A 20,089-nucleotide genomic window follows, 5' to 3' on the forward strand; every position below is an offset into this window, starting at 1 on the left:
TGAAAACTTCTGATTAACCGTGGAGCATGGACATTGGATGCTGGTTCCCATGAGTTCTCCTCAACTCCAAACCCCTTCCACTTAATGAGATAAAAAAGACGATTCTTACTAAATCTAGAGTCTAAAATTTTCTCTACTTCATATTCCTCTGAACCATCAATCATTATAGGAGCAGGAGCGGACAGCAAGCGGTCCTGAAATGGATCTGGAGTTACTTGTTTAAAACAGGACACATGGAAGACTGGATGAACCCCAATGGAATCAGGAAGTCTTAATCTGAATGCTACTGAATTGATCTGTTTATCGATGGGAAAAGGTCCGATGAATTTGGGTCCCAATTTCTTGGAGGGACATTTTAGTCTGAGATTGGTAGTTGACAACCAAACTAGATCCCCAACTTGAAATTCAGGAGGCTTACTTCTCTTCTTATCCGCCTGGAACTTTGCTCTAACCTGAGCTTTTTCTAGATTATTTTGTAATTTCTTAAAATTCTCGGTAAGATGAGACAACCGTTGTTGAACCTCTGGAAATGATAAATCATGGCGTACTGCAGGGAGTAGAGCAGGATGAAAAGCATAATTAGCAAAAAATGGAGTCTGATTGATGGAGCAGGTATGGATAGAGTTATTGTAAGCAAATTCAGCGGTGGCTAACAAGGATGACCAGTCTTCCTGAGAGGCGGAGGTGAAACAACGTAAGTATTGTTTGAGTGTTTGATTGGTTCTTTCCGTTTGACCATCTGTCTGGGGATGGTAACCGGAAGAAAATGAAAGAGAAATATTGAGCTTGTTGCATAATTCTTTCCAAAATCTTGAAGTAAATTGAACCCCCCTATCTGAAACAATATCTGAGGGGAGTCCATAAAGCTTGACCACATTTTTGAGGAACACATCAGCAGTAGCGGAAGCAGAAGGAACATTCTTCATAGGGATGAAGTGTGCCATCTTGGTAAAACGATCAACGATGACAAAGATTGTGGTAAAACCGTCAGATGGAGGTAAGTCTGTGATGAAATCCATGGATAGCATATCCCAGGGCCGTGAAGGAACTGGCAGAGGTGATAACAGACCCCAGGGTTTGTGACGAGGGCTTTTGGAACGTGCACAGATAGTGCAGGATCTAACGAAATTCTTACAGTCCGCTAGAAACCCTGGCCAAAAGAAGTTGCGTTGTAGTAATTCTTGTGTCTTAGCAACCCCAAAATGGCCGGCAAGCATATTATCGTGGCAAAGTTGTAATACCATTGTTCTAAGTTGGGAAGGAACAAAAATCTTATTGTCATGAAAAAATATACCATCTCGAGATTGTAACTGTTTGCTAGTTTCTTGTGATAACGAAGCTGATAATTGTCTTATTTGAGAGAGAAGATCGGGTTGAAGCAAAAGGAAGTTCTTGGCAGACAAGATGGTATCAGGACTTGGATCTATAGATGAATCTTCTGGAAACATTCGGGATAAGGCGTCCGGCTTTCCATTCTTATTTCCTGGTCTGTATGTAACATGAAAGTCAAAACGAGAGAAAAATAGGGACCATTGTGCCTGTCTAGGACGTAGACGTTTTGCTGTTCTGAGATATTCTAAGTTCTTATGGTCTGTAAAGACAAGAATTGCATGTTGTGCTCCCTCTAGAAGATACCTCCATTCCTCAAAGGCAGCCTTTATGGCTAAAAGTTCACGATCTGCGATGTCATAGTTCCTTTGGGACGTGTTTAGTTTCCGGGGAAAAAAAGCAACAGGATGAAGTATTTCTTTAGGCCCAAAACGTTGAGATAACACGGCACCTAGCGCTGTCTCAGAAGCGTCAACTTCTAGAATGAAAGGTAAGGACGAGTCAGCATGCTTAAAGAGACACTGAACGGAAAAAAAAAAATATGATATAATGAATTGGTTGTGTACTATGAATAATTACTAAAAGATTAGCAGCAAAGAAAATATTCTCATATTTTTATTTTCAGGTATATAGTATTTTTTCTAACATTGCATCACTCTATAATATGTGCAGATTACACAACACTCAGCATTCAAAATGAGTCTTTCAGAGCAGTCTGTGAAGTAATGACCTCTCCTCTAGCAGAGGAAAAGTAAACAGTTCAATTACAGTTGAGATAATAAAAGTCAGATAACAGCCCTCTCCACGACTAAGTTAGTCGGAGAGCTTAAAGGGGCACTACAGCGAAAAACTGTAAAATTTAAAATATGTGCAAACATATACAAATAAGAAGTACATTTTTTTTCCAGAGTAAAATGAGCCATAAATGACTTTTCTCCTATGTTGCTGTCACTTACAGTAGGTAGTAGAAATCTGACAGAAGTGACAGGTTTTGATCTAGTCCATTTCTTTATAGGGGATTCTCAGGGATATATTTATTTTCAAAAGCACTTAGTGAATGGCAGTTGCTCTCTCCAACTGCGAAAAAACTGTGTAGCGAGCAGGGAAGCTGGCCAGCATCATTGTTTAAATCCTTTTTAGGGAATATCTTTATAAAGAATAAAAGCCTTGCTAGGAATCCCCTATAAAGAGCTGGACTAGTCCAAAACCTGTCACTTCTGTCAGATTTCTACTGCCTACTGTAAGTGACAGCAACATAGGAGAAAAGTAATGTATGGCTCATTTTACTCTGGAAAAAATGCACTTCTTATTTGTCTATGATTGCACATATTTTAAATTTTACAGGTTTTCGCTGTAGTGCCCCTTTAAAGGAGCCTGTGAAATAGCTTTTTTGCATAGAGATAACAACTGGAGTTTCTCAACTCTTCCTGTACTGGAAACAATTAGACTGATGTATCTGATCTTAATGTTTTTTTTCTTAGCTGTACTACACATACAAATCATAATATCATAATTTTTTTTTCGCTTCAGTGTCTCTTTAAGGATGGGTGCTAAGATGAAGAGGTGCTTTAATTTTTCAAATGCTTCTTGAGCTTCTTGAGTCCAACAGAATTCTTGGTGAATCTTGGTTAAGTGTGTTATTGGAGCGACCACTGCTGAAAAATTCTTAATGAAACGTCTGTAAAAGTTTGCAAAATCTATGAAGCGTTGTACAGCGTTTCTGTCCTGAGGAACTGGCCAGTCTAATATAGCGGAAACCTTATTAGAGTCTATCTTCACTCCTTCTGGTGAAATCTGTAAACCAAGGAACTGTATGTTATTCTTCTCAAAAGCACACTTCTCTAACTTTGCATACAGATTGTGAACACGGAGACGGGAGAGTACTTTCTTTACATGAACTCGGTGCTCATTCAAGAATGAAGAAAAGATGAGGATGTCATGAAGGTAAACGGCCATAAACACATCAATGAAGTCCCGAAAAATATCATTCACAAAGTGCTGGAAAGTGGCTGGTGCATTGCAAAGACCGAATGGCATTACTTGATACTCAAAGTGTCCGTAACGGGATCGGAAGGCCGTCTTCCATTCGTCTCCCTTACGTATACGAATGAGATTGTAGGCTCCCCTAAGGTCAAGCTTGGTGAATATCCTAGCTGTGCGTAATCGCTGAAACAAGTCTGGAACTAGAGGTAGGGGGTAGCGATTTTTAATAGTCACTTTGTTTAACTCATGGTAGTCTATACAGGGGCGGAGTGTTCCATCGTTCTTTTCTACTAAGAAAATTCCAGCACCAGCAGGTGAAGTAGAGGGTTGAATGAATCCCTTAGCCAGATTTTCTTCGATATACTGTTTAAGAATGATGGATTCAGGTTCTGAAAGTGGGAAAACCCGACCAATGGGAATTTCAGCTCCAGGTTGTAACTCAATCGGGCAATCATAGATTCGATGTGGAGGGAGAGTATCAGCAGATTTCTTATCAAAAACATCTCTATAGTCTTGATAGTGAACCGGGAGGAGAGACTCTTGTTCTGGACCCAGGCATAATAGTTGACCAAATCTTGGGAAGCAAAACTGTTGACAGTACTTGGAATGGAAAGTCACAGAGGCAGATGTCCAGTTTATTAAAGGATTATGTGACTGAAGCCAAGGAATCCCCAGGATGATAGGAAACAATGGAGAAGGGATTAAATCAAAGATCAAGTACTCTTGATGTCCTTCTTCTGTGGTAATTAAAACAGGATAAGTCTCTAAGGTGACAGGCCCTGAGCTAGGTGTAGATCCATCAGCTAATTGTAAAGGTAAAGAGTGTGACTTCTGACGAGTAGGAAGCTTTAACTGTTGAGCGAGTTGTATGTCGAGGAAACATGAACAGGCTCCAGAATCGATGATGGCTTTAATTCTGGTTGTTCCATCTTGGCCCTGTAACGACAATATTAAAGGAACGTGAGCAGAAGAGGAATGAGGAATCTGGATGTCCTTAAACTCTCTAACCTCTTCCTCACCTATAGGTCTGATAGGACAGTTGTTGCGGAAGTGTCCTGAAGCACCACAGTACATACATAGGTTAGCTTGTCTACGACGTTGTCGTTCTTCCATGGATAAAGGAGCTCTAGTAAGGCCCAACTGCATTGGTTCTGGAGCATCGTCAGAGGTAGTCAGAGGTAGTCACATGTGCGGTAGAGCTGGTAGACGCTGAAGAAGAAGATGATGATGCTGGATAATTAGGCAGGTTCCAGGAGGTGCGAGTGACCCCAGCTCGCTCTAGCCTGCGTTCTCTCAGACGTCTGTCTATCTGGGTGGATAACTGAATCAGTTCTTTAAGAGTTCCAGGGATGCCGACCCGGGCTAATTCGTCCTTGAGTTGATCAGACAATCCTAAACGGAATTGAAACCTGAGAGCTGCATCATTCCACTGTGTATCTCCACTCCACCGACGGAACTCAGATATATATTCCTCCACAGGCCTACGACCCTGCCGGAGATTTTGTAATGCTGATTCAGCTGAAGCAGTGCGGGCTGGATCATCGTAGAGCTCTGCAAGGGCCTCAAAAATAGTGGTCACTGAGGTGAAAGCAGGATGGTTCTGTTCCCGGAGCTGTAGTGCCCAGGCTTGAGGTTCGCCTTGTAGGAGAGAGATGATGGTGCCTACTTTGGCTGGTTCACTTGCATAGGTTCTTGGATGTAATGAGGAAAGCAATTCACAGGCTCCTTTAAAGGTTCTGAATTTAGCACGCTCTCCTGTGAAACGGTCAGGAAGTGGAGTCTTGGGTTCTGGAAGAGGAGTGGTGACTGTCACATGGAGGAGCTGGAGACACATTACTGGGAAGCGACTGGGCTTGAGTCTGTAGACGGACATAGTTATCTTGTATTTCTCGGACAGAAAGACTGAGCTCGATACCATTTTACACAGGGTGTCCATATCAGACTGAGCTCCGGCAATGTCCATCTTGGCTGTCTGTTCTGTTGCGTTCACAGATGGTGTCCTGTTGACTTAGCTACCAATGGTTGGCGTGGGCTCTCCTGGGGCGTGGAGTCTATGTGGCTACGGCTCTTCACCAGAGCACCCCGCAAGGGTTGATGGGCCGCTACCCCTAGTGGGCAACGGACTACTTTGCTGCCTGGTAGCCACAGGTCACGACCCCCAGGATTGCCCCACTGGTAGCACAAGAGAACAGTTGACACTGCGTATGGAGTTCAGTAAATCAGGCAAGGTACAGATTCGGCAGGCAGAAGCGTAGTCAGACAATCCGGGATCAAGGCAGGCAGAGTTCTTTCAGCACGGGTAACAGGCCAAGGGTCGAGGCAGGCAGAGTTCGTTCAGCACGGGTAACAGGCTAAGGGTCGAGGCAGGCGGCAGGTATGCGAAGTCAGGAACAGGCCGGGTCAATATCAGAAATCAATCAGAAGGTTTGCGGGCAGAGTAACGAGCACAACTGCAGGCAAGCTGCATAAACAGACAGCAGTGTTACTCTGTCCCTAGTGGCTTTATATAGGCGAAAATGGCGGCAAATTTGAACGCTACGCATGCGCACAAAAGTCCGCATTACGGAAGCGCGCATGCGTACAAACTGATGCACCAGAATGCCGCGCATGCGTATATGCGTACAAAGCGCAGCGTCTTGCTACGCATGCCTGACCTCCCGTCTGGGGCGGAAATACTCCTGGCGTCACGCCGAACGGTGTGACGCGGTGGAACAGACACACAAATCGCCAACTGGACCCGCGCGCACGCGCGTGAACCAGACGCTGAGCCAGACGACCCGGGGAAGGACGTTGAACGGGATGGTGAGTATAACACTTCTAAACTTGTCTGTTGGGAGATAAGTTGGGTGTGTGTACAGCTGACAAACCAGATGACCAACTGATAACAGGTTGTTTGTCAGATCCAACCAGTGGATCAACCTGCCCAACTATCAGGCAGGTTGGATTCTGTGTACAAGTTTTTTGAACAACTTTATTGTTTTTGAATGAGGACATGTTGTGAAGTTTGTCGTTTAGCTTGCAAGCATAGTATTTAAGTGAGTTGGTTGTTTAGTTGGTTGGCATGTGTTTACGTACTTGTCAGGTAAACAACTTGTTGTGTGGTTGGTTGTGCATATGGTTATGTGTATGAGCCAACATTAGCTAGACTTGCAACCATTGATTGTACATAATGTGACTATATGGTACTTGGCAACATATATTGTACTTGGCCATTTAAGTCTTGTAATACTGAGTCAGCATAGTTTAGGCTCCTTTGGGACAGAATTACAAAACATTTGTGTGAAGGATGAGCATTTGTCATGACACTTGGCTGAAAGAGAATGTCTTTTGTGAGTGAATAGCTGTAGTTCTAGTTCTCTAAATCTACAGTTCTGTCGATATTATCTGAATCTGCCTTTGGGTTGCATTCACAGGAAGCAGCGTTTGAAGAGGAGAGACTCTCCCAAAGGAAGGTTCAGTATCAGGAAGCCGACCAGCATTTCAATGATGTTCTGCAGCAAAAAAAGGTTTTGTATCCAAACTATGTTATGATAACCAGATAATATTGAAGTATTTCCAAGTAGAAAACAGCCGCAGTATCACTTAGAATGTTGTACCCAGTGGAGCCTGCTCAGAGGGTAAATAGAGGAGAGGGATTCCCTGCTCAAAATGCCAACTAGGGGCATTCCTGCAGGCTTTCCACAGCTGCCACTGGGAAGCTCTCTCTTCCTGGCCATGCCCCCTACTGCTTCCGTGCCTCCCTGCACGCTGCTGTGAGAGAGAAATCTCTCTACTTCCAGTGCCGTGACCCAGAGGTCACGAAAGTGGGCCTGTGCGGCCCATAAGAGCGGCGGTTTTGGCGGCTACCTGATCCGCCCAGCCCCCGGATCAGGTAGCATAATTTTTTTATTAATTTTATGGGCTCACCTTGGGCTCTCTTTAAGAACGGATTCAGGTTAAGAACGAACCTACAGTCCCTATCTCGTTTGTTAAACGGGGACTACCTGTACCTACAACCAGACCAGAAGTGCTGTTGAGACACATACACAAACAAGGGTAGCCATGGTTATCCTGCTGTTACTTAAATAAGGGGGACAAAAACAGGTAGTAAGGAATGCAGTAAATCTATTTGCAAACAGTCATTAACCCTCTGCACTCGGAAGACATGCTCACTTCAAGCTGAAATACTGACAGTAATAAAAACAACTAAGTTGTCAAAAATGGACGATCTTAGTTTCCAAAATGTCTAGGGAGGGAACCATGACATGATGCACTGGCGAAGTGCAAAATATACTGCAGTCTGTTTTGGAAACTAATATCCTCCATTTTGAACAACTCAGAGCTTTGTCTCTCGCCTTGTGAGTTTTTTAAAGCTTACCTGTTAATTTGTGTGTTACTTTGTGAAGTATCTGTATAATCATATCCCATCATTGTTTTGTAACTGTACAGTTACACAGTAGAACTCGCACTATATAAATCCAAAATAATGATGATTATAATAATACAGTATATGTACAGTTAAGCACACTCCTACTTACCGTACCTTAAAGTGCATGATGTAACTGAATGTGCATTTTAATCTATGAATATATCTGTAACTAGTCATAGTTCAGTATGATGCTATTGTTCTGCTGCATATGCTATTACTTTAAGTAAGAAAGAACCTCTAAGTGACATATTCTGTGAAAGATTACATGTTTAGTGAAATATTACTGTCTGCTTTATTGCAGGAGGCTTATCATGAGCTGGAATCTTTGCGTGATTTATTGGAGAAGACTCAGAAAGAAGTCATGAAAATGGAGACACATCTCAGGGAAAGTCAGATGACAGAGGAAGACTTCAGGTAACTGGATGTAGCATAATATAAAATAGTAACACTGTGCACACTTTCTGCGGGTACAATAGCAATACTAAGGACAAAAAAACAACTCATAAGGAAAGACCAAAAATAGTTTTCAAAATAGTTTGTCAAAAACCTGAGCGGTTCTTGCCTTTTTCATGATTGCTAACTCAGTAAAGGACCAGCCCTTAAAGCGTTGCCATCATATAAATCCGGCATAGTGGGGTCTGAACCCTCTATAACAGTAATTATAGATTGACGGTGTACGTTGAAATGAATCAGAGCACTCAGTATATGATTTTATATAAAAAATTGTATTTGCTTATCATACAGCATATATCCAAAATATGAACAGTTCCACGTAGTGTTTCCTTCTAACAGTATTCCATCTCATTGAGGCTTTATAGCCAAGCGATCATCAATCTTCTAAGTACATTCAAAAAAGAATATAACAGTTGTTTTATGTAGAATAAGATCATCAGTAGTCTCATCTGTATCAATATCTGTAAATCTAGCAGCAGTGTAAAACGTGTAGTAATCTTCTTAAAGAAATAGCATAAAAAATAGCTTCTAAAAAAACTGCTTGCTAACATCTTAACAGAACTTAATGCTGAAAAATTAATAAAGTAAATCACCAGAATATTAAGCATATTACCCCTCCTCTGTCATCTCTTCAGCATCTAGAACCATGTGTGGGAAGGTAGCTTCTGCCTCATGTGTCTTCTCAGGAGATTGTTGGGCTTCTGCAAACTATGAGCTTTCAGCTCCTACTTTTATAGTGATTGGAAGCAATATGGCTGCCTAATCTGGAATTTCCCTGAATCCCAGGTTCTGATTGGCTAAATCTTCCGTGCGTCAATGCTTTGTTATGTTTTCAATACCTAAATCATAATATTATTGTTTATAAATTCTGATTAGGTCATTTCTGACGCAGTTGATTAAAAATGGACGTCACCAGCCATCTTGTCTGCTGGTTGACTTTTTCCCAAGACATTGAGACTAAACAATGTCATTCATGACGCATTTCTGATAAAGTGTTTTCTGTATACCAAAACCAGATACAGTACCAGACTAAAGTCCCGTACACACGCTAGATTAAAGTTTGCTGAGGTGGCCCGATAACAACCACATATGCTGATAATCCAGTGTGTGTACAGCAGCCCCAGACCGCCCCCCAGCCAGCAATCCACCAGGGCATCAGTTTGGCTGAACAACAGCTAATAGCTTTGTTCTGCCCGCTCGCCCAGCTTGCTGCGTGACATCACATCTGCGCTGCTCTGTCAGTTCTCTACCGCCCTGCATTGCAGTAGAACGTGTTGTCAGCCTGTGGGCTGACTGCATGTCTGTACACAGCCTCGGCCCAGGGATGTCACCAATCCACATTGGGCAACCTCAATGTAGCATGTGTACGGGCCTTAAAGCCCCTTGCACTTTAATGTCTTTGTTATTTATTGTTCTAAAGCTCAAAATCTTAAAAAAAAAAAAAAAAAAAAGGACAATCTCCATACAACAAACTGCTCTGTTTTCTTCCAAGTAGCTTGCTTTGCCCTATAGAAAGGATAAGGTACAGAACAAGTGGAAGTGCTCTACCCTACAGAATGGAGAAAGGGAGTACGTGTCAAACCTAAGCCATGTCTTTATCTAATATATCAGCACACCAAATTTGTTGGGAACACGCTCTTTATTAAGTCATCAGTATCTACAAACAAGTAGCCGACAATGATTTCGGGGGCTTCACAGGGTCCCCCTTTATCAAGGCGTTTGGTTACCAATAAAGAGTGTGTTCCCAACACATTTGGTGTGCTGATATATTGGAGAAAGACTTTGCTGAGTGACACCTGCCAAGGTCACAATATAGAGCACCCAACCTTAAACAGAGGTGTGCCCATCCACAGCTTTACTACAAACCTAAGCCGTGATCTCCTTCAACTTGGTATCCTGGACATACCTGACTGGATCAATGGGTTTTATGGATTTTAGAGTGTACTTATGAACTCAGTAGTAGTCCTCTACAATTATCATCTATCTGTTATTTGAGCGATTGCATGGGAACATCTGTCAATATATGGAGGTCTTTTCTGCGATTGAGTTTGGTCTCCAGCATATGTAGCCTTTCAAGCCTGTGTAACATCTATGCCCATCTGCATTCACTTTCCTGGATTAGAAGCAGCAACTTTGCATATGCACATTGCATGGACTTGCCTGCATAGGTAGTGTTTGTCAATAATCAGTGTGGACTGCAGCCACACTGTATTTGCTTTTTCTCCTGTGGTGTGGTTCAATTCTCTGTTTTGCCCAATGCCGTACATTTTAGGGATTTTGGATAGATTTGTATTGATTAATGAATTTTAAATGTTTATGAATACATTTGTATTTTCTATATATACCTCCATGCAACCAAGACCCAATTATTTTTCTGATTGTTCTGTAGTCCTCTACAATTATCCATGAATGAGCATTAGAATCCCAAGCTGTAACTCTTCACGAAGCATGGGTGTCCTCTATCTTCGCTGTTATTCCCAATTACTATGAAACCCTTGGCCATGGCAGTGAATAATTGTATCTGAATTATTTTGTATTACTTATCACTCAGTCACTTCTTTACCTAATCTAAATAAATTATTGAAGGACTCAGGACTAAGGACCAACATGGTCAAATACTTGCCAATACCGATTGGCTTGCCAACAACGTTACCATTCTGTACTGTTTCCTTGACAAAGGGGACCCTTCGGGGCCCCGAAACGATTTGTTGGTTCTTGAAATGGTTGTGTCATGTGTTTGAATAAACAGGACTTGGTATTTAAGAGTGTGCGGACCCTCTGGAATGTGTTGTGGCTTTCCAACAAGTCTCTTATAAAGGCATACAGGCAAATCTTCCATTTATGTGGAGTTTACAGAAGCTTTTAGGGATCACTATTCTCCTCCTCTGGAGAATTGGATCGCCTGCAGACTGCATGAGGACACTTGTGGGGGCAGTGGAGCAATGGACTACAGGTTCCAGGTATACCTTTATATTTTAGGTACACAGAACAGGCTTGGCAGTGTGTGGTCATTTATGTCAGAGGTTGCTCCATTTATATATAGTGATGTCAGAGGTACCTGTATTGACTGTTGTTGGGATATACATACTACATGGATATATTTTTCTTCATTTGACCTTCTTCATTGTAAATTCAATCAGCATAAGAACCCTTTGCCTCTATAATTTATCATTTATTAGGAGTCTGTCAGTAGTTCCCCTTTATCATTTTCTGAACAGGACTGTGCACAATATTGCTGCTTAATAAACAGAAAATAACATTAATGTTTGGCCTGATCTGGTCCCTCACAGACGAGAGCTGGTGATTATGGAATACAAGCGTGGGGAATACATGAAGGAGCTGCAGGAGCTGGAGCTAGAGCTGGAATCTGTACGGCAGCAATGTTCCAGCACACACAGCAGCCAGATAGCAAGCTTCCAGTATGAGGTATGTTCACATCTACAGTATGTCACCCAAGCAAAACATGAGTCATTCATGCCAACAATATAAACTGCCTATTTACTACGGTAATAAATTAACGCAATGATTCAAACTGGTCACCCAGATAGCTTGGTGGTCAGTGAAGAAGAGAACATTTCAGCTGTATGCTCCAAGTGTCTTAACTGCATCCTAAGTGCAATCCCCACATCACAAGTACTTCAAAGGTGTATTAGCCCATAGCCCAGATTATAAGGTTGTGTACACTTGTATCTATTACCCAATATGCACTCCTCCTCATCTGGTACTCACCTTCTGCCGGGCATACACGGTGCGTTTATGCTCCGGAATCGAGCCGCTGGCTCGATGCTGGCGCATCCCCGCTTGTCCGTACGGGCGCGTGGATCGATTCCCGCTCATCCCCGCGGGCGCTTCTTATCTGCTGCTCGTTTTTTTCTATTGTCCGCCCGCAGGGATCAAGCGCAGAACCGATCCGCCGCGGTGATCGGACACGTCGGATATTATCAATCGAGCCATCAGCGCCTCGATTGATAAGAAGAAACGAACCATATATGCCAAGCATTCCATACCATCAGATTATCCTCGTTCCAGATCAGAAGATACCAACTACCATTTACACAATTTCTCCTCCTCTGACAATCCACTCGTGGGTAATTCCATTCTATATATAGCGTATATTCCGGCGTATAAGACGACTTGGCGTATACACCCCCCGTAAAAGACAACCCCCAACTTTTCCAGTTAAAATATATATTTTGGGATATTCTTGCCGTATAAGACTACCCCTCTTGACTGTTGGTGATTTCTATACTGTACGTACTGATGCTATACTGTATAAACAGGTACAGATACTGGTGCTGTGCTGTATGTGGTACCCAGTATACAACAACCAGCCAGTCACGGCAAGCGATGTACCTTACCGGCGATTGGCTGGTTGTTGTATACAAAGCCTGCAGCTTTGGTCAGCTATCTCTGACTATCAGAGCAGAAGCACGCCACTTTCACCCGTCTGGCCTTCACTTGTATACTATTATCTCCTTCTCTGCCTCTCAGAGCTCACACATCCTGGACGCCTGCAGGTTGCTCCACCCTTCACTTACACCTTCCCAGTGAGGTGCCCCCTCACCTCTGTATTGGGACCACATTAAGTCACTTCTTTCCAGGAATCCTGGTGAGTGGATTTCCTTCTACCATACTTGAACAGCACCGCCCTTGCTCCTTTCATAGGTCACTGCATACGGCAGGGATGTGGCCGTGAATGTTTTTGAGCTCCCCCCACCGTATGCAGCAATCTCAGATTCTCCAGTCCGGCTCGGAAGTTTCAACACCCGTTCCTGGGTTAAAAAGTAGTCTTATAGAATATACAGTAAATACGCAATAAAATCTGATGTTCTTTCACAAAAACGTTCACACATAACAACTGGATCCATATACATATATAAATGAGTAATAGAGTGATATTATTGACTCAAGCTATTTTGTTTACTCTTAAAGTGACACTAAAGCGGAAAAAAAATTAAGATATAATGAATTGGTTGTGTAGTACAGAAAATTAATAGAAGATTAGTAGCAAAGAAAATAGTCTCATATTTTTATTTTCAGTTATATTGTTTTTTATAACATTGCATCCTTCTCTAATATTTGCAGTTTACACACAACACTCTTCATGATTTCACAGAGCAGGCTAGTGACCTTTTGAACTTTGCTCTGCAGAAAAAAAAATACAGTGACAGACAGATCAGTTTAGCTCTTTTGCATAGATAACAACTGGAGTTTCTTAAAGAGACACTGAAGCGAAAAAAAAATGATGATATTATGATTTGTATGTGTAGCACAGCTAAGAAATAAAACATTAAAGGGACTCCGAGCAGTGCAGAAACTATGGAAAGATGCACATCATTTTAAAGCCCTCTTTCTCCTCTTTCCAATGATATATAAACCGCCACCCTACGCCTTTTAGTTTTCGCTATTTTCGCGATTGAAATTGCCGCGGCCGCGATTTCGATCGCGAAAATATAGAAAACTAAAAGGCGTAGGGCGAAGATTTAGGTGTCGTCAGAAAGAGGAGAAAGAGAGCTTTAAAATGATATCCATCAAGCCATAGTTATATTGTATTACACAGGGCGACTTTTTGTCAAAGTCAGCAGCTGCATTCAGCAGAATGGAGCTGCTGACACTGGGGAAAGTGTCGTCCTGTGTAATACAATATAACTATGGCTTGATGGATATCATTTTAAAGCTCTCTTTCTCCTCTTTCTGACGACACCTAAATCGTTGCCCTACACCTTTTAGTTTTCTCTATTTTCGCGATCGAAATCGCGGTCGCGGCAATTTCAATCGCGAAAATAGCGAAAACTAAAAGACGTAGGGTGGTGGTTTATATATCATTGGAAAGAGGAGAAAGAGAGCTTTAAAATGATGTGCATCTTTCCATAGTTTCTGCACTGCTCGGAGTCCAATACATCAGTGTAATTGTTTCCAGTACAGGGAGAGTTGAGAAACTCCAGTTGTTATCTCTATGCAAACAAGCCATTAAGCTCTCCGACCAAGTTAAGCAGCGTACACACGCCGGACTTTAGGCAACGACGAGTCCGTCGTTGCCTCCCGCTGGGTGGGCGTGCCAGCGACAGTCCGGCGTGTGTACGCTCTGTCGTCAGACTGATACGTCTGTTTCTGAGCGATCCGCCCGGCGGATCGCTCAGAAACAGACGTATCAGTCTGACGACAGAGCGTACACACGCCGGACTGTCGCTGGCACGCCCACCCAGCGGGAGGCAACGACGGACCCGTCGTTGCCTAAAGTCCGGCGTGTGTACGGACCTATAGTCGTGGAGAGGGCTGTTATCTGACTTTTATTATCTCAACTGTAATTGAACTGTTTACTTTTCCTCTAGCAGAGGAGAGTTTATTACTTCACAGACTGCTCTGAAAGACTCATTTTGAATGCTGAGTGTTGTGTAATCTGCACATATTATAGAATAATGCAATGTTAGAAAAAACACTATATACCTGAAAATAAAAGTATGAGAATATTTTCTTTGCTGCTAATCTTCTAGTAATTATTCATAGTACACAACCAATTCACTATATCATATTTTTTTTTTTCGCTTCAGTGTCTCTTTAACTCTTTCTGTACTGGAAACAATATTTCTGCTGCTAATGTTTTATTTCTTAGCTGTACTAGACATACAAATCCTTATATCATGAGTTTATTTTCACTTCAGATTCCCTTTAATATTGGTTTTCTTCTTGGGTGATGTAATATTTCCAAATGCAGGTCCTTTACACACAATACATTCTGCTGATGGGACGGTAACCAAAGTCTGCAGCAATACTTGTGCCGGTATTGTCGTTTAGCATTGTTTGTGCCATGCGATCCTGATTTTTCTTGGTGTCTGAAGTAATCCTGGATGCAACAGGTTGACTCTGTCACTCAGTCTTCTAACAAAGATGAGAATTTGCTCTCATATCTTAGAGCTTTTAAGTGACATTGAATCGAAAAAAGGCCTATGATATAATGTATTGTATGTGCAGTACGGATAATAAATAGAACGCTAGTAGCAAAAAAAAAGAGTCTCATATTTTTATTTTCAGTTAAATAGCTTTTTTATAACATTGCATCATTCTATCATATGTAATTACAAACCCTACACTGGATTTTAAACTATGAAACAGAGCAGAGTCTCACTGTTTCTTTGATGTATAAGTGCTTCAGAAAATATGACTGTATCCAAGTTGGGTCGGAGAGCTCAGAGAAGCTCTTTTGCATAGATAACAACTGAAGTTTCTTCACTCTTCCTGTGCTGGAAACAATATGAGACTTTTTCTTTGCTACTAATGGTCTATTTCTTAGCTGTGCTGCACATACAATTCATTATATCATAAGTTTATTTTCATTTCAGATTCCCTTTAACCTTGCATGAAGACTTCCTTTATAAAACTGAGTGGTGCATGGCTACTTAGGTGGTACAACATTTTTTTATAGATCTCCTCGTTAACCACGGAGCGGGATGAGTTGAGAGCCCGCATAAGACACCTGGAAGGAAGTATGTCATTTATGGAGCGCCAGGAGCTGGAGCGACAGCTAAGCAACACTAGATCGGAACTCTTTTCTGAGCAACGGACTGCCAGGGCCAAGATAGAGAAACTGCAAGAGGTGAGATCTCACATCTACAGCTATATAACAGGCACGTCTGCAAATCAAGTCATATGTTTGTGAGCAGATCCTACAAAACTGCAATATGTGATGGTATTACATTATTCACAAACGTATATTGGAGATGCTGCAGCATTACTGAGATATAAATTATCCGCAAATTAAAATATACCTTAATTCAAGAACTTTGTTGCAAACAAAAGCTATTACGGTTCGTAAGCTCCTCACAGAAATATGATTCCATGCATAGCTTTTGTATGCACAGCTAGATGTCCATGTGAAGTTGACAACGCTGCCTGAATGCACGACCTTCCAGTGCCCCTCTAAAGTAAAGAAACAATTGCCAGGAAGCATCAGAAATAAACATAATGCTAAATACACACGATGCAATCTCCTGTCCGATTGGCGGGAATCGGTCGATTATTTCCAGCATGTTTAATCTGCTTCTATTCTACAACAGGATGGTTGTGATGTTATGATGGGAAAATTGATCCTGTTATCAACCAGGAAAAGATTAGAAATGTACACACAATACAACTTCCCATCAGATGGATACATATAAAATCGGCACGGGAGACTTGGGTGCAGGATACAGCCGGTATATGGCTGATCCTGCTGCTGCACAAGTTCCCGGCCATATTAAATCCTATTCCCCCTCCAGGCCAACATGGATGGTGGGGAATGAAATAATTTGGCTTCCAGCACTTGCTGGAAGCTGAATTATTGTGTTTTAAAAGTAACTTTAGCTCAGTCTTCTGACGGCACCGGAGTTACTCTGTATGCGCTGCTATAGCCGTAATTCCTATTACAGCCTATGGTGGCGGCAGCTGTGCCCAAATCTACCTGCGCTGTAATTAAAGCGCTTGCGTCAGATTACCCATTAATCGGACAAGAAATTGAATCATGTGTGTAACCTGCATAATGCTTTAGTGTTTGCAAGTGCCGTCAGATATCACTGTGGAGATAAGTTATTTCTAGAATTTCCAAAAAGCAAGATGGTAGCCATCACACATAAAGTTTATTAATCTTCTGTGACTAGAGTCCCTAACTGACCCTCAGAGGAGCTCATAATGTTATCTCCACCATAGTCATAGTCTTATGTCCCTACGATGAATAAATGAATTCATCAGAATGTTTTTGGGATGGGAGAGGAAAGTGGAGGGCTCAGAAGAGAAACCCACATGAACATGGGAAGAAAATGCAAACTCCATAGGTAAGATTTGGGGACTATAGGACTGTACAGCAAGAGCACTATGCACTATGTCACCATGCTATCAATATGTCATTATTTTCAGAAGGTTAGTTTTGGCTGCCCAGGTGTCACTCTAAATACATGTTTCCCATCAGTCACATCATGGTTTGGAGTTTAGTGAACAGCCTGTCTGAAGTGCCCTTGTCTGTAAAGGTAGTAGAATCCTGGAATAATGTTAATACATTGGCTTTTACTTTGATTGCAGAATTTGGAAGATTCACAGTGTAAGCTGGAGGAGACTAGGGCAGATTGTGCAGAAAAGCAGGAAAAGAACAAACAGCTGAAGTCCCAACTTCGTGAGCTTGAAAAGAAGTACGAGATGCAGTTCCAGGTAAACCCACAAGATGTGCTCCGTTACTGCACAGTGTATGTACATACTGTAATGCTAATCCCATGGTTGTAATATTTTCTGAGACTTGCCAGGAATTATTCTTTTCTTACTGTCCAGTGTCCAATAACCTCTTCTCCTACATGCTGAATATATGCTGCTACATGCTATATTCATACCATAATCATGTTCTGTCACCAAAAGTGAGGATCCATGTCCCTTGTCCAGACTCAATACAAAAGGAAAACAGGTACAGAGGAAATCTACCTGTTTTCATGTTGACTTCTCATGCTCTGAAACATGGACATTTTACACATTATACACATTATAGACACAGGAGGAAGAATCCAGTAAGCAACAAGAAGCCTTCAATGAGAAGATCACTGACCTAAGTGCCCAGGTCACAGAACAGAGCACAAGAATAGCATCACTTGAGAAGATCCTCTCTGAGAAGGAGCTGGACCTTCTGAGGCTGAGAGACGTCATATCATCCATAAAGGCTGAAAAGGAGGCCCAGGCATTGGCTACTGAAGTTCTGAAGGAGGAACACAACAAGCGTCTGACTGAATTGCAGATCCAGCATCATCAGGATAGGGTAAGGGCAAATGCTCTGCATTGCTCATCACTTCCCTTTTCTGCAGTGTAATGGGGTGCAGCTTCTTTCTCTCCCAACAGAATATTTGTTAGAAGATCTTACAACTCAAGTAAATAACTGAATTTGTTCTATGCTGTGCTCAGGAATCACAGTTAAGTAGAGAATTCTCCTAATTTGCAAATCTCCACCTACCCAGGAAGCTGAAGCTGCTCTAGCAAATTATAGCCACTTATAAATTAGTCAGCAGGTTTGTTAATAAATCATTGGCCAGCTAAGCCCTTCCCAACTAGTGGTTTCATTTCTTAGCATGGCTTCCTATTCCCAAATGAGCAGTGATTCACATGTTAAAAGGAATTTCCCTACTCAGGATTGTGTGTACATGTCAATTACCAGTCGCAGGTAGCATTTCAGTGATAAGGAAACATTTCCATGTTTTTTATGCAACGTACAGTCACTAGATTTGCCAGTGAGGAGGCCCACAACATTGTTGGTGCCACCATTAACTACCAGTTCTACGTATATACGTCCTTGAAAACTTCACTTTAGCTCCTAGGGGTGTAGATACTCATCTTTGTATGTTTACGAGCGGCGCCACAGATTGTTGAATGGGAACACGTGTTCTCAAAGCCAATTAAAGTGTCTGATGAATCAATGATCGCTACTGCAACCAGTAGCTTTCTGAATGGTCTGCAATAATGATCACTGTTGTGATTCATCATTCTCTAAGTAGATAGGGGACTATGTGAGGACATATCTAGTAGACAAAAAATATTACATTAAAGTTATTAAAAAATAAATTACCTATACCTATAATATGCTCATTAACCTTGTGCCTCCGCCTACATATAATACACTTGTAAATAAAAACAGATCCAAAATGACAAAATTTAAAATACAAAATCTAAATTGTTACCTTAGTGACTTAGCTTTTTAAATATGTATGCCATGAGGGTGTATTACTGTTATTCTTTGCAAATAAGGGCTTGTAATTATTGATAGAGTACAATGAAAAAACAAAAAACATTGTATAGTGACACAATTTAAATGTTGTAATGACCAGGACAAATGTGCAAATACAATGTATGGGTTTTACTGTATCTACTGTAGCACATTTTATTTTAAAACAATTATGGCTAATGACATAATAATAATAAGAAATTAGTAGTTTTTACATTTTTTGTTCTTATTCCCTTTAAAATGCATACAAAATAAAATAATTCTTAGCAAAAAGTACCACCCCCCAAAAAAATGTATAGATCGTTTAGGTGTGATAGGTAGTGATAACGTTTATGCCGAAAATGGAAGCAGCACTCAAATGTGAAAATTGCTCTGGTTTTTAAGTGAAAAAACTCTAAATTGTGAAGTGGTTAATTCACTCAGTTTGATCACTAAAAATCAGCTGTTGTTGTCAGGCTACTGTAGTCCTCCTAGCTGGGCACCTTTTGCTTGACTTCTCCTCTTCCCTATCCATTGAACAAAACTGGCTGCTCAGCAGTGAACAAGCAGTGCACTTCCTTAAGCTGTCATGAGAAAGATCATTAATGACCACTTCAGGACCACAGGCTTTACCCCCCCTAAAGACCAGGCCATTTTTCACAAAAACGGCCATTGCAGCTTTAAGGCCTCACTGCAGGGCCGCACAACTCAGATCACAAGGGATCCCCACCCCCCACCCCCCTCATCCCTTTTCTCAACACCAACAGAGCTCTCTGTTGGTGGGGTCTGATCGCTCCCCCAACGTTTATTTTTCTCCATAAATATTTATATGTTGGGTTTTTTTTTTATACATTTTACTATTTTTGCTTTTATTTTTTTACTCCCCCCTCCTTCCCTCCCCCCGCCAGCCAATCAGCGTGATCGGCTGTCATAGGCTCCAGCCTATAACAGCCGATCACTCCCTGGACTAGGAGGGGACCGCCGTGTCAAACGGCTATTCACAGTACAGCGCTGCCTTAGATCGCAGTGCTGTACTAAGTAAACAGACAGCGTTTTCGCCGTCTAAGAGTCACCTAGCGGCGATCGCTGCTGGGAGGCTGATGGCGGAGCTGCGTCATTCATGCGGAGATGCGTGCGCGATCTCCTGCAAATCCCTGCCCCAGGACTTGACACCAATCGGCGTCAAGCAGTCCTGGGGCTGCCGCCCTGAT

At 41.9% G+C, this 20,089-nt stretch overlaps 1 protein-coding gene across 6 annotated transcripts in view; it reads left to right on the plus strand.

The window, feature by feature from the left end:
• LOC137525428 (golgin subfamily A member 6-like protein 25) overlaps nucleotides 1-20,089 on the plus strand; it is a 127,433-nt gene that overhangs the window by 61,595 nt on the left and 45,749 nt on the right. For all 6 annotated transcript variants that reach the window (XR_011022921.1, XR_011022920.1, XM_068246513.1 and 3 more), the window contains 6 exons: nucleotides 6,726-6,818; nucleotides 8,022-8,134; nucleotides 11,464-11,599; nucleotides 15,597-15,767; nucleotides 17,225-17,350; nucleotides 17,679-17,942. Coding sequence is in view for 4 of the 6 variants with exons in the window: in XM_068246513.1 (XP_068102614.1) it covers nucleotides 6,726-6,818; nucleotides 8,022-8,134; nucleotides 11,464-11,599; nucleotides 15,597-15,767; nucleotides 17,225-17,350; nucleotides 17,679-17,942 (903 nt within the window). In the remaining 2 variants the exon portion in view is untranslated. The remainder of the gene's footprint in view (nucleotides 1-6,725; nucleotides 6,819-8,021; nucleotides 8,135-11,463; nucleotides 11,600-15,596; nucleotides 15,768-17,224; nucleotides 17,351-17,678; nucleotides 17,943-20,089) is intronic.

This window comes from Hyperolius riggenbachi, chromosome 1 (genome assembly GCF_040937935.1).
Source record: "Hyperolius riggenbachi isolate aHypRig1 chromosome 1, aHypRig1.pri, whole genome shotgun sequence".
NCBI classification, from domain to species: domain Eukaryota; kingdom Metazoa; phylum Chordata; class Amphibia; order Anura; family Hyperoliidae; genus Hyperolius; species Hyperolius riggenbachi.